General features: G+C 50.1%; 1 protein-coding gene across 1 annotated transcript; it reads left to right on the forward strand.

The window, feature by feature from the left end:
- The first annotated feature begins 2,337 nt into the window (after positions 1 to 2,337).
- Positions 2,338 to 12,825, forward strand: tomm40l (translocase of outer mitochondrial membrane 40 homolog, like). Its single transcript, XM_085790777.1, has 9 exons — positions 2,338 to 2,570; positions 3,970 to 4,037; positions 6,141 to 6,233; positions 7,063 to 7,164; positions 7,525 to 7,630; positions 8,668 to 8,790; positions 8,884 to 8,960; positions 9,817 to 9,919; positions 12,326 to 12,825. The coding sequence occupies exons 1-9, from the start codon at positions 2,339 to 2,341 to the stop codon at positions 12,463 to 12,465; spliced, it is 1,044 nt and encodes a 347-aa protein (XP_085646903.1). The 5' UTR covers position 2,338; the 3' UTR covers positions 12,466 to 12,825.

A 12,825-nucleotide genomic window follows, 5' to 3' on the forward strand; every position in this document is an offset into this window, starting at 1 on the left:
ATCAGTGAGCTCGGGATTTCTCGTCCCCGCTGACCTCACTCCAGTCAGCCAATCGCATTCGGGCAGCAGCATACGTCATCGCTCCTAAGCCACGCCCCTCGACTCGTCAGCCCGAGACGAAACGACTGACGGTTTGTTTTCTGCCAATCATCTCCGCGGCCCGTGGCCCCGTCGTCCAATCAGAGCGCGTTGAGAGGGAAAAGGGGGCGGGGCCAAGTGACGCGTTACGCACATGGCCCCGCCCCCTTTTCCCTTCTCCTTCTTCTTCTTCTGTGGTGCCAGTGAATCAGCTTCCGGCTGCATCGTCCTCTGGAAACAACGTGAGTAGCTCCGTTAGCTCCGTTAGCTCCGTTAGCCTCGTTAGCCCCGGTAGCTCCGGTATAACGGCTCTTCTCACCGGGACCGGGTGCGCGTGCTGCTGCTGCTGCTGCTTCACGAGCTCATGTCTGTTCCCGCGCTGCTCTGATTGGTGCCAGTTAGCTGTTAGCTGTTAGCTGTTAGCCGCTAATAGCTGCTAGCCGTTAGCCACAGCTGCTGGAGGAGCTATGCTAAGCTAAGCTAACACCTTCATATCCATTCAACAGGAGGAACAAGTAGAGGAGCAGCAGGAGGAGGAGGAGGTGCAGGAGGAGGTGGTGTCAGGGTACGGCAGCCGGGAGGGTCACCTCCACCTGTCTGCTCCTCCTCCTCCTCCTGTTTCTCCTTCAGATGAATGAAGGTGGAGGAGGTGAAAGGTTAAAGGGACACTGCTCCTCCTCCATCCTCCTCCTTCTTCCTCCTGCTGCTCCTCTTCTTCCTCCTCCTCCTCCTTCTTCCTCCTGCTCCTCTTCTTCCTCTTCCTTCTTCTTCCTCCTGCTCCTCTTCCTCCTGCTGCTCCTCTTCTTCCTCCTCTTTCTTCTTCCTCCTGCTGCTCCTCTTCTTCCTCTTCCTTCTTCTTCCTCCTGCTCCTCTTCCTCCTGCTGCTCCTCTTCTTCCTCTTCCTTCTTCTTCCTGCTGCTCCTCTTCTTCCTCCTCCTCCTTCTTCTTCTTCCTCCTGCTCCTCTTCCTCCTGCTGCTCCTCTTCTTCCTCCTCCTTCTTCTTCCTCCTGCTCCTCTTCCTCCTGCTGCTCCTCTTCTTCCTCTTCCTTCTTCTTCCTCCTGCTCCTCTTCCTCCTGCTGCTGCTCCTCTTCTTCCTCTTCCTCCTCCTCCTTCTTCTTCCTCTTGCTCCTCTTCCTCCTCCTCCCCCTTCTTCTTCCTCCTGCTCCTCTTCTTCCTCCTCCCCCTTCTTCTTCCTCCTGCTCCTCTTCTTCCTCTTCCTTCTTCTTCCTCTTGCTCCTCTTCCTCCTCCTCCTTCTTCCTCCTGCTCTTCTTATTCCTCTTCCTTCTTCTTCTCTTGCTCCTCTTCCTCCTTTCTCTTCCTCCTCTTCCTGCTCCTTCTTCTCCCTCCTGCTCCTCTTCCTCCTGCTGCTCCTCTTCTTCCTCCTCCTTCTTCTCCCTCCTGCTCCTCTTCCTTCTCCTCCTCCTTCTTCCTCCTGCTCTTCTTCTTCCTCTTCCTTCTTCTTCTCTTGCTCCTCTTCCTCCTTTCTCTTCCTCCTCTTCCTGCTCCTTCTTCTCCCTCCTGCTCCTCTTCCTCCTCCTCCTTCTTCCTCCTGCTCTTCTTATTCCTCTTCCTTCTTCTTCTCTTGCTCCTCTTCCTACTTTCTCTTCCTCCTCTTCCTGCTCCTTCTTCTCCCTCCTGCTCCTCTTCCTCCTGCTGCTCCTCTTCTTCCTCCTCCTTCTTCTCCCTCCTGCTCCTCTTCCTCCTCCTCCTCCTTCTTCCTCCTGCTCTTCTTCTTCCTCTTCCTTCTTCTTCTCTTGCTCCTCTTCCTCCTTTCTCTTCCTCCTCTTCCTGCTCCTTCTTCTCCCTCCTGCTCCTCTTCCTCCTGCTCCTCCTCTTCCTCCTGCTCCTCCTCTTCCTCCTGCTCCTCCTCTTCCTCCTCCTCCTCCTTCCTCCTAACCTCTGATGATGATGATGATGATGATGAAGCTGGCTGTCCTCTCTCAACATCATAATAACATTGATAATCAGAGTTTTAGCTTCATCGTCTCCATGGCGACCGGCTCAGACCAGCTGATCTGTTATTGGTTGATTGATCAGGATGAAGAGTCTTGAGTTAATATCAGCTGACACCGCTCATCCCATAATAATCACATTATCACATCAGTGTGTTCTGATTATGTCTGTTATAATAATATATATTTACATTGTACAGTTTAACAGAGTTTGTTCTGTCATGTTTAACATTATTGCTGAGTCATGTGATGGTTATGATGAGTCATCAACCTGTTTCTGCCCCCCCCCCCCCCCCCCTCCTCAGTATGGGCAGTGTGTTGGCTGCCAGTTCCCCCAGCCCCGCCCCTCCCGCGGCCTCGGGCGGCCCCCCCTCCCCCTCCCCCTCCCCCTCCCCCCTGTCGATGCCCCTGGGCTTCGGGATGCCCCCGGTGTCGTCGGTCCTCCCGTCGTCCGGGGCGACGCCGGGGCAGGAGCAGGATGCCGAGCCCCCCCTCCCCAACCCGGGGGCCTTCGATGAGTGTCACCGCAAATGTAAAGGTGAGCACACACACACACACACACACACACACACACACACACAGACACACACACACACACACACACACACACACAGAACCAGAACCAGGTCTTCCCCCTCTTCTCCTCTTCTCCTTTCATCCTCTCCTCATCCTCCTCGTCTCTTCCTCTTCTCCTCTTCTCCTCCTTTCATCCTCACCTCATCCTCCTCATCTCTTCCTCTTCTCCTCCTCCCCTCCTTTTCCTCTCCTCATCCTCCTCGTCTCTTCCTCTTCTCTTCCTCTTCTCTTCCTTCTCCTCTTCTCCTCTTCCCCTCATCCTCTTTGTCTCGTCCTCCTCTTCTACTCCTCCTTTCCTCCTCTTCTCCTCCTTGTCTCATCCTCTTCTCCTCCTCCTCCTCCTTGTCTCATCCTCTTCTCCTTCTCATCTCCTCCTCCTCTTCTCCTCCTCCCCTCCTTTTCCTCTCCTCTTCCCCCTCTTCTCCTCCTCCTCCTCGTCTCCTCTTCTTCCTCCTTGTCTCATCCTCTTCTCCTCTTCCTCCTCTCCTCCTCCTCCTCTTCTCTTCCTTCTCCTCTTCTTCCTCCTTGTCTCCTCCTCCCCTCCTTTTCCTCTCCTCTTCCCCCTCTTCTTCTCCTCCTCCTCCTCATCTCTTCCTCCTCTCCTCCTCCTTGTCTCATCCTCTTCTCCTCCCCTCCTTTTCCTCTACTTTTCCCCCTCTTCTCCTCCTCCTCCTCTTCTCCTCTTCTTCCTCCTTGTCTCATCCTCTTCTCCTCCTCCTTCCCTCATCCTCCTCGTCTCTTCCTCTTCTCCTCTTCTCCTCCTTTCATCCTCACCTCATCCTCCTCATCTCTTCCTCTTCTCCTCCTCTCCTCCTCCTTGTCTCATCCTCTTCTCCTCCTCCCTTCCTTTTCCTCTCCTCTTCCTCCTCCTCCCCTCATCCTCCTTGTCTCCTCCTCCTCCTCTCCTCATCCTCCTCGTCTCTTCCTTCTCTTCTCCTCCTCCCCTCATCCTCCTTATCTCCTCCTCCTCTTCTCCTCCCCCTCTTCTTCTCCTCCTTTCCTCCTCACCTCATCCTCCTCCTCTTCTCCTCCCCCTCTTCTTCTCCTCCTTTCCTCCTCACCTCCTCCTCCTCCTCTTCTCCTCCTCTTCAGTGGTCCAGAACATGAACATGGACCATCAGGAGGTTCTGAACTGCATCATGATGTAAAAGTGAACGAAGCTTAAATAAAAACGACAAAACTGAAATAGAAGAATATGAGATACAAGAAAGAATATAAAAGATGAGATTAAAAAGTCAGAATTATTTTATTGAAATTCAGTGGTATTAATTCCAATAACTGTCTTGTCACTCTCCTCCTCCTCCTCCTCCTCCTCCTCCTCCTCCTCCCCCTCTCCTCCTCCTCCTCCTCCTCCTCCTCAGAGGTCTTCCCCATGCAGATGGAGGGAGTCCGGCTCGTCGTCAACAAAGGCCTCAGCAACCACTTCCAGGTCAGAACCACTAGAGCTGCTACAGTATCGATCATTAGCTCCTACATGAATGATTATCAGTTCCTACAGTACTGGACCGCTTGTTGTGTCTGCAATAAAGATTAAGGCCCAATCCCATTTCTCTTTTTTACCCCTACCCCTACCCCTACCCCTTGCCCCTCGCCCCTTGAAACGGAGCTACAAGGGGTAGGGGTAGAAAGTCAACCCCTCCGAATTGGGACACCCCTTCAACAGTCACATACGTCATCACGTAGTCTCACTGGCTTTTACATAAGCTGATGCTGAGCTTTTGCCAGAAATCAAATAGCCGTGTACCATATAACTTAATAAAATAAGATAAAACTTAATGCAGACTGATCGGTTCATTGTAAAACATTTATTTACTGATGTAAATGTGGTGATTTCTGTACACAGAGCCCAGAGGCAGCTGCCTGCTCCTCTGTCTGATACATGAAGCTTCACTTTTCATTCAAATAAACTAATGCTACTGCCACAATTGTCAGATTTCATCAATGAGACCAACATTTAAATGCTAAAAAGACATTAACATGCCGGTGGTAAACCTCTAAAAACCCGCGGATAAGTTAAATAACGACCGCCTTCTCTCCCGGCGGGACCGGGACGAGGACGTAATTTGGCCGGCGGAGCAGCGCTGCAGACCGGCTGCTGTCTCTGTGAGGAGCCGCTCCTCCTGGAGCTTCACTTCTCCGAAAAATCGTCGGAGCAAACTTCTAACCAGCCGTCATTTGGATAAACTAACCGCACATTTGGGACCTAAACAGTTACTTTCTCGCAAGAAAAAATATTAAAACTTAAGAAAGTGACGTAATAACAGCGCTACAGCAAGAAATAAAACAGCGTTTCGTTTACAGCCACCGCTGCCGGCTGCCACAAGATGCATTCTGGGAAACTTTTCATACCCCTCCGTTTGGAGTGTGCCTCTGAAAAATCTACGTTTGGAGGGGTATGTAGCCCTACCACTTCCCCCTACCCCTCTGTCCTAACGGGGATTGGGACACCCCTACCCCTACACGTGAACGCGCAAAACGGAGGGGTAGGGGTAAGTGGTAGGGCCAAGGGGTGAAATGGGATTGATCAGGGCTGTAACACAAGTGACGGTTCGGTACAACGGCAAAAAATCAACAAAAAGTCACTCATGTAAAAGACTAACTGTCACTTGAATGCAAAACTAACAACGTCTTCTGTTATAAAAGAAAAGAATCAATAGAATCAGACATAAAACAAGTGCATCAGGAGAGTTATTACTCCATTCCAGGGGTTCTCAACTAGTCTCACTCTGGGCTCCACATTTTCCCATGGTCATTAAGTCACGACCCACTTTTATAGAATTCAAACCAAGAATTTTTTTTTTTAAAGCCTTTAAAAACGTATTTTGCTCTTTATTGAGCAAACTGCATTTCAGAGCACATGAATGAAAATGAGGAGGACCATGACAACTGCATGTACGGAAGTGAATAAAAAAATATCAAACTGCACAAAATGGAGACCAACAAATGATAAGTTTGACTTCTAATGCATCTCTGCATTCAGAGCATGTTCACAAAAGTGAATAAATATCAAATTGCACAAAATAAAGACCCACAAAACAAAACAAGATTCACTGCATTCAGGCCACATTACTGATATCTTTGCATTCAGAACAAATAATAAGAAGCTGAGGACCATTACAACTGCATGTGTTCACGTGTCTCGTGTACCTTTCAATATAAGTTATTTTTCAAAATAAAAGACATGTCCAACATCAGATGTGCATTAAATATTATTTACTTTTTTGACCAGCTGTCCGCGACCCATCCAGAACGGGTCCGCGACCCACTTTTGGGTCCCGACCCACCAGTTGAGAACCACTGGCCTATTCATTCACTCACCTTCACCCAGAGAGCTTTGGTGTCATTACAAGTCGTTGTGATGAAATGATCTCCAGCCGAGAGCGGCGTATATCCAGACTATAATGGAGTCTACAGGGCAGCAGAATGCAGCCTCTAAATATCACATTATCTGCAGAGAAACTCCTTCATTCACCAATATTTAGTGATGATGATGATGAGGCTCGTCCGGTTGATGTTCTCCTCCTGGCTGCAGGTGAACCACACGGTTCTGCTCAGCACCACCGGCGACTCCACCTACCGCTTTGGATCCACGTACGTCGGCTCCAGTCAGACGGGTCCAGCTGAGGTGAGAGAGAGAGAGAGAGAGAGAGAGAGAGAGAGACACGGTCACATGACACACGACCTTCATCCTTCATATGGACACCAGGTGGTTAGTGTGTTGTGTTGTGTTAACAGTTCTTCCTCCCTCTCTTCTCCTCTTCCTTCTCTCCTCTCCCCCCTCTTCTCCTCTCCTCCTACTCCTCTTCTTCTTCTCCTCCTCTCCTCCTCTTCCTCTTCTCCTCCTCTTCTACTCCTCTTCTCCTCTTCCTCTTCTCCTCCGCTTCCTCTTCTCCTCTTCCTACTCCTCCTCTTCACCTCTTCTCCTCCTCCTCATCTACTCATCATCCTCTTCTCTTCCTCCCCCTCTTCTCCTCTTCCCCCTCTTCTCCTCTTCTTCCTTTCATCCTCTTCTCCTCTTCCTCCTCCTCTTCTCATCTCCTCCCCCTCTTCTCCTCTTCTCCCCCTCCTCTTCTCCTCTTCTCCCCCTCCCCTTCTCCTCTCCTCCCCCTCTTCTCCTCCCCTCCTCCTCTCCTCACTTCTCCTCTCCTTCTCTCCTCCTCCCCCTCTTAATCCTCCCCCCTCTCCTCTTCCTCTTCCTCCTCTCTTCTCCTCCTCCTTTCCTCCTCCTCCCCCTCTTCCTCCTCCTCTTCTCCTCCTCTCCTCCCCCTCTTCTCCACCTCTCCTCCTCCTCTTCCTCCTCCCCACCTCCTCCTCACTTCTCTCCTCCTCCCCACCTCCTCTTCCTCCTCCTCTCCTCCACCTCTTCTCCTCTCCTCCTCCTCCTCTTCTCCTCCTCCTCCTCTCCTCCCCCTCCCCTCCTCCTCTCCTCCTCCTCTCTCCCCCCCCCCCTCCAGTTCTTCCCGGTCATGGTGGGAGACATGGACAACAGCGGCAGCCTCAACGCTCAGATCATCCACCAGCTGTCCAGCAGGGTGCGCTCCAAGCTCGCCTTCCAGGTAACACACCTGTCTCACACACCTGTCTGAGTGTGTGTGTGTGTGTGTGTGTGTGTGTGTGTGTGTGTGTGTGTGTGTGTGTGTGTGTGTGTGTGTGTGTGTGTGTGTGTGTGTGTGTGTGTGTGTGTGTGTGTGTGTGTGTGTGTGTGTGTGTGTGTGTGTGTGTGTGTGTGTGTGTGTGTGTGTGTGTGTGTGTGTGTGTGTGTGTGTGTGTGTGTGTGTGTGTGTGTGTGTGTGTTGGTTCAGTGTGTGTGTGTGTGTGTGTGTGTGTGTGTGTGTGTGTGTTGGTTCAGTGTGTGTGTGTGTGTGTGTGTTGTATCAGTGTGTGTACTCGGTGTGTAACCGTGACCCCTGTTGCAGACGCAGCAGAACAAGTTTGTGAACTGGCAGGGAGACGCTGAGTTCAGAGGAGACGACTTCACCGCCACCGTCACCCTGGGCAACCCTGATGTCACGGTCGGCTCCGGTAGGCCACACCCACCCCCCCACACACACACACACACAGGGACAGACCATAATAATCAGTAACACACAATCAGTAATAATCAGTCTCCCTTTGATATTTGAATAATTATATTTGATGAGTTAAATATCAAAGTCCCCCTAAACCAAGCGGGACGCAAGTCATGGCTCATTTGCATACTCATGAATATTCATAGACTCGGGATTTTTCAATGAAGGAAAAATAGTATTCGTGTTTTTAGTTTTTATAAACAACTTTTTTGTGGGAAAGTAAAATAGTCATGAATTTAAAATGACTCTTTAGGGACTAAACATTAAATTTGAATCTGAATACATCCTCCTCTTCTCCTCTTCCTCGTCTCATCCTCTTCTCCTCTTCCTCCTCTTCTCCTCCTCTTCCTCCTCCTTGTCTCATCCTCTTCTCCTCTTCCTCCTCTTCTCCTCCTCCTCTCCTCCTCTTCTTCTCCTCTTCCTCCTCTTCTCCTCCTCTCCTCCTCTTCTGCTCGTCTTCTCCTCCTCCTCTCCTTCTCCTCTTCTTCTCCTCTTCCTCTTCCTCCTCTTCTTCTCCTCTTCCTCCTCCTTGTCTCATCCTCTTCTCCTCCTCCTCCTCTTCTCCTCTTCCTCCTCTTTCTCTTCTCCTCCCCCTTTTCTCTTCTTCCTCCTCCTCCTTTCCTCCCCCTCTTGTCCTCCTCCCATCCTTCTCCTCTTCTTCTCCTCTTCCTCTTCTCCTCCCCCTTTCCTCTTCCTCCTCTTCTCCTCCTCATCCTCTTCCTCCTCCTTGTCTCATCCTCTTCTCCTCCTCTTCTTCTCCTCCTCTTCTTCTCCTCCTCTCATCCTCTTCCTCCTCTTCTTCTCCTCCTCCTCCTCTTCCTCCTCTCCTCCCCCTCTTGTCCTCCTCCCATCCTTCTCCTCTTCCTCCTCTTCTTCTCTTCCTTCTCCTCTTCTCCTCTTCCTACTCCCATCCTTCTCGTCTCCTCTTCCCCCTCCTCTCCTCCTCCTCTCCTCCCCCTCTTCTCCTCTTCTCCTCCCCCCCCCCCCCAGGTATCGTAGTGAGCCACTACCTCCAGTCCGTCACCCCCTCCCTGGCCCTGGGGGGGGAGCTGGTTTACCACCGTCGACCAGGAGAGGAGGGGGCAGTGATGTCACTAGTGGGCAGGTACACAGGTGAGTGCTGGTCAGGTGGGGTGGGGGGCAGTTTGGACCAATAGCCCCCCTCCTCACTAACCCCCCCTTCCCTCCCTCCTCCTCTCTCCACAGGCAGCAACTACATCGCCACCATGACGCTGGGCTCAGCGGGGGCTCACGCCTCCTACTACCACAAAGCCAACGACCAGGTAACGACCCTCCCCATCCTCTCCTCTTCCTTCTCCTCTTCTCCTCTTTCTCCTCCTCCTCCTCTTCCTCCTCCTCTTCTCCCCCTCATCCTCTTCCTCTTCTCCTCCTCTTCCTCCCCTCCTCCTCCTCTTCCTCTCCTCGTATCCTCCTCCTCTTCTCCTCTTCCTCCTCCCCTTCTCCTCTTCCTCTTCTCCTCCTCTTCCTCGTCTCCTCCTCTTCCTACTCCTCCTCCTCCTCTTCCTCTTCTCCTCCTCTTCCTTCTCCTCTTTTTCTCCTCATCTCCTCCTCTTCTCCTCCCCCTCTTCTCCTCTTCTCCTCCTCTCCTCCTCTTCCTCTTCTCCTCCCCCTCTTCTCCTCTTCCTCCTCCTTGTCTCATCCTCTTCTCCTCCTCTTCCTCCTCCTTGTCTCATCCTCTTCTCCTCCTCCTCTTCTCCTCTTCCTCCTCTTCTCCTCTCCCTCCCCCCCTCCTCTTCTCCTCTTCCTCTTCTCCTCCTCTTCCTCCCCTCCTCCTCTTCTCCTCCTCTTCCTCCGCTTCTCCTCTTCCTTCTCCTCTTCCTTCTCTTCTCCTCTTCTCCTCCTCTTCCTCCGCTCCTCCTCTTCTCTTCCTCTTCCTCCTCTTCTCCTCCTCCTCTTCTCCTCCCCCTCTTCTCTTCTCCTCCTCTTCCTCCTCCTCTTCCTTCTCCTCCTCTTCCTCCTCCTCCTCTTCTCCTCCTCTTCCTCGTCTCCTCCTCTTCTCCTCTTTCTCCTCTTCTCCTCTCCCTCCCCCCTCCTCTTCTCCTCCTCTTCCTCCCCCCCCTCCTCTTCTCCTCCTCTCCTCCTCCTCCTCCTCTGACCTCTGACCTCTGCCCCCCACAGCTGCAGCTGGGTGTGGAGTTCGAGGCCAGCTCCAGGATGCAGGACACCAGCGTGTCGTTCGGGTACCAGCTGGACGTCCCCAAGGCCAACCTGCTGTTCAAAGGTCAGACCTCACACCTGTTACCATGACGACCACCACCACCACGCAAGTCTTATCACACTGTGTTTCTATATCTGTTAAAACACCCCCCCAACACCCACGTAGAGCAGGAACTGAGGAAACACTACATATCTTAAAGGGATAGTTCAACATTTTGGCGAATTGGCCCATTGCCATAATCCCTATAGTCATAGCAGTAGGTTTGTTACCTTTAATTGTCGGTGCAAGCTATTTTTAGAACGGCAGAGCAGAGCCGTGAGCTGCTCAGAGCTACGCTACGGAGGCTCATTATGGGATTTCTTGGTTTCCCTCATCAAACTCATCAAATACACAATCCAACAACTCAATACAGAGACTGCTTGATGAAAAACTGTCCCTGAAGGCAACGCGCATCAACGGTTTTGCATGAATTTACCTCTAAAACAACTCCGTCTGGTAACGTTGTGTTATTATCTCATAGCGTGGTGAATTAGCCTCCGTAGCGTAGCTTTGAGCAGCTCACGGCTCTGCTCCGCCGTTCTAAAAATAGCTTGCACCGACAATTAAAGGTAACGAACCTACTGCTATGACTATAGGGATTATGGCAATGGGCCAATTTTCTAAAATGTTGAACTATCCCTTTTAAGTAGTGGTCTGAGCTAGGGGAGAAAATGAATAAGCAAAATTAAAATAAAGTAGAAAATGAAAAGAGACCCTAATAAAAGAGATTCAGACTCAGTTTATTGTCATAAAGGAACAAAGAAACCAGAAATATTCACATTTACAGGGGTGCAAACTTGTCACCTTTCGGCGAAATTCGCCGTTTTGGATCCCAAATTGGTCATTTGTGTGATTCGTGTAAATCCGCAATAAAAAAAAATTTGAGGGGGGGGGGGGGGTCCGGCGAGGCGAGGCACCTGTCTCTTTAAGGCGCATGCACCTTATCTGGATGACAACGAGTGGTGGCAGCGCTCCTCTTCTGTCCAGCAATACACACCTGAAGCTTCACTTTTCATACAGACTAACTAACGCGACTTTTTGAGCATGGCGAGTGAAAGAGTCGGAGCTAGAAGATGCGCCAGCAGCGTTGTATAGGTGCTGTATGGGACCGTGTGTGTGTGATGATCGCGATCGCGGCCAATTAGCGATTAGCGCGTTTAGCATTTATTAGCTCCAGTGTCTCCTTCTCTGGAGGAGGGTCTGGCGAGCGAGACTAGCTCCAGTGCGACCTGTGCATGGATGTATTATATTAACGGACCTGTTCAGCAGCAGCAGGAGGAGGAGGAGGAAGAAGAGGAGGAGGAGGAGGTTGACTGACTGTGGCAGGACACCTCTGCCTCTGTTTCACTTTATGTTGCTGGTAAATAATGTGGTTGTAAAAGTAGTAGGCTAAAGTTAAATTATTTTGTATGCACTAATTAAAGGGGCAGAGCTTTACATTTTAGCTTTTATATTTTATAAGATATATTTTTTGTAAGAACCACAATTAATAAATATAGGTTTATATATTTCAGTGAATATCTAATTGTTCTTAGCATTTGTTAGATAACTTTCTTTGCCCAATAAATTAAAATCATGTTGGAACTATCAATGTCTCCTCTTGCCACCAGATCACCTACTTTTAACCTCAGACTGTCACAATGATGTATCAGATGTCAGACTGCCTCATTCTTTCAGTTTTAACCTGAATATACAAGACATGATTGATTTTCCCAACGATCAAAGTATACCAAACCGAACCGAAAACCATGACGACAAAACCGTGAACCGAACCGTTTGCTTGAACATCTTTTAAATACATATTGCTGCTTAATATGTTTTATGTAACCTATGGCATTTTTAAGCTTCATGTGTATTATTGGACAGAAAGAGCAGCGCTGCCTCGGAGCATAGCCTACGTACAGAAAACACATTTACATCAATAAATAAATGTTTCACAATGAACCAATCAGTCTGTATTAAATTTTATTTAGTTTGAAGGTAAGGTTTGCAAGGTTCATCTGATGGACATCGAGGGACAGATTCTCTAAGTTTTGCACAGCTTTTGCTCATGCTAAACCTGCATAGGCTGAAGACCCCCTTCACATATTTCAAAACCAAACACAGAGAGACAGATTGTGCAGGTTTAACAGGAGCAAAAGCTGTGCAAACCTGAGTAAATCTGGACCCTAGTCTCGTGCTAAAATTGACTGTAAATTCACCTTTAAAGTTGGTTTTTAAAAAAATTTCCCCGGGGGAGCATACCCCCGGACCCCCCTAGGGGGTCGCTATCTTGTCACCTTTTTTACCCCTGATGAGTTTGCACCCCTGCATTTAAGAAGCTGAAATCAGAGAATTTTGACTTTTTTTTCTTTAAAAACGACTAAAAAAACGATTATTAGATTAATAGTTGTGGTTCTGGTCTCGGTTCTGGTCTCTGCTCTGGTCCAGGGTCCGTGGACAGTAACTGGGTGGTCGGAGCCACGTTGGAGAAGAAGCTGCTTCCTCTTCCTCTCTCTCTGGTGCTCTGCTCCTTCCTCAACCACCACAAGAACAAGTTCCAGTGCGGCTTCGGAGTCACCATCGGCTAAAACCCGAACCTGGACTCGGACCTGGACTCGGACCTGGACCTGGACCTGGACCTGGACTCTATCCCTCCTCAGACTGTCCAGCTGTGTGAAGCTGCGTCTGGTCACAAACGATGACTCATCAACTCTTAACGACTCCGATCATCGTCCTGATTGGTCGGTGTGTGTGTGTGTGTGTGACAGGAAGTGATCGGTTCACACACTCGTTACTGACTCTGTTGTCGTTGGTTTGTTTTGGTTTTTATTCTTTGTCTTTTTTTACTGTAACGTCGTCCAGCAGGAGGCGCCACCGCCGCTCCATCATCCTCCTCCACTCATCACTGGTTCTGTCGCCTTGTTTATGTTCCCTCCATCATCATGAAC

The sequence above is a fragment of the Trachurus japonicus genome, chromosome 11 (assembly GCF_045865225.1).
Source record: "Trachurus japonicus isolate A0001 chromosome 11, Traja_1.0".
Classification (NCBI taxonomy): domain Eukaryota; kingdom Metazoa; phylum Chordata; class Actinopteri; order Carangiformes; family Carangidae; genus Trachurus; species Trachurus japonicus.

Coding starts and splice junctions, on each gene's coding strand:
- tomm40l (XM_085790777.1), top strand. CDS start 2,339: ATGGGCAGTGTGTTGGCTGCCAGTTCCCCCAGCCCCGCCCCTCCCGCG. Junction 4,038..6,140: donor GCCTCAGCAACCACTTCCAG/GTCAGAACCACT, acceptor TCCTGGCTGCAG/GTGAACCACACGGTTCTGCT. Junction 8,791..8,883: donor ACTAGTGGGCAGGTACACAG/GTGAGTGCTGGT, acceptor CTCTCTCCACAG/GCAGCAACTACATCGCCACC.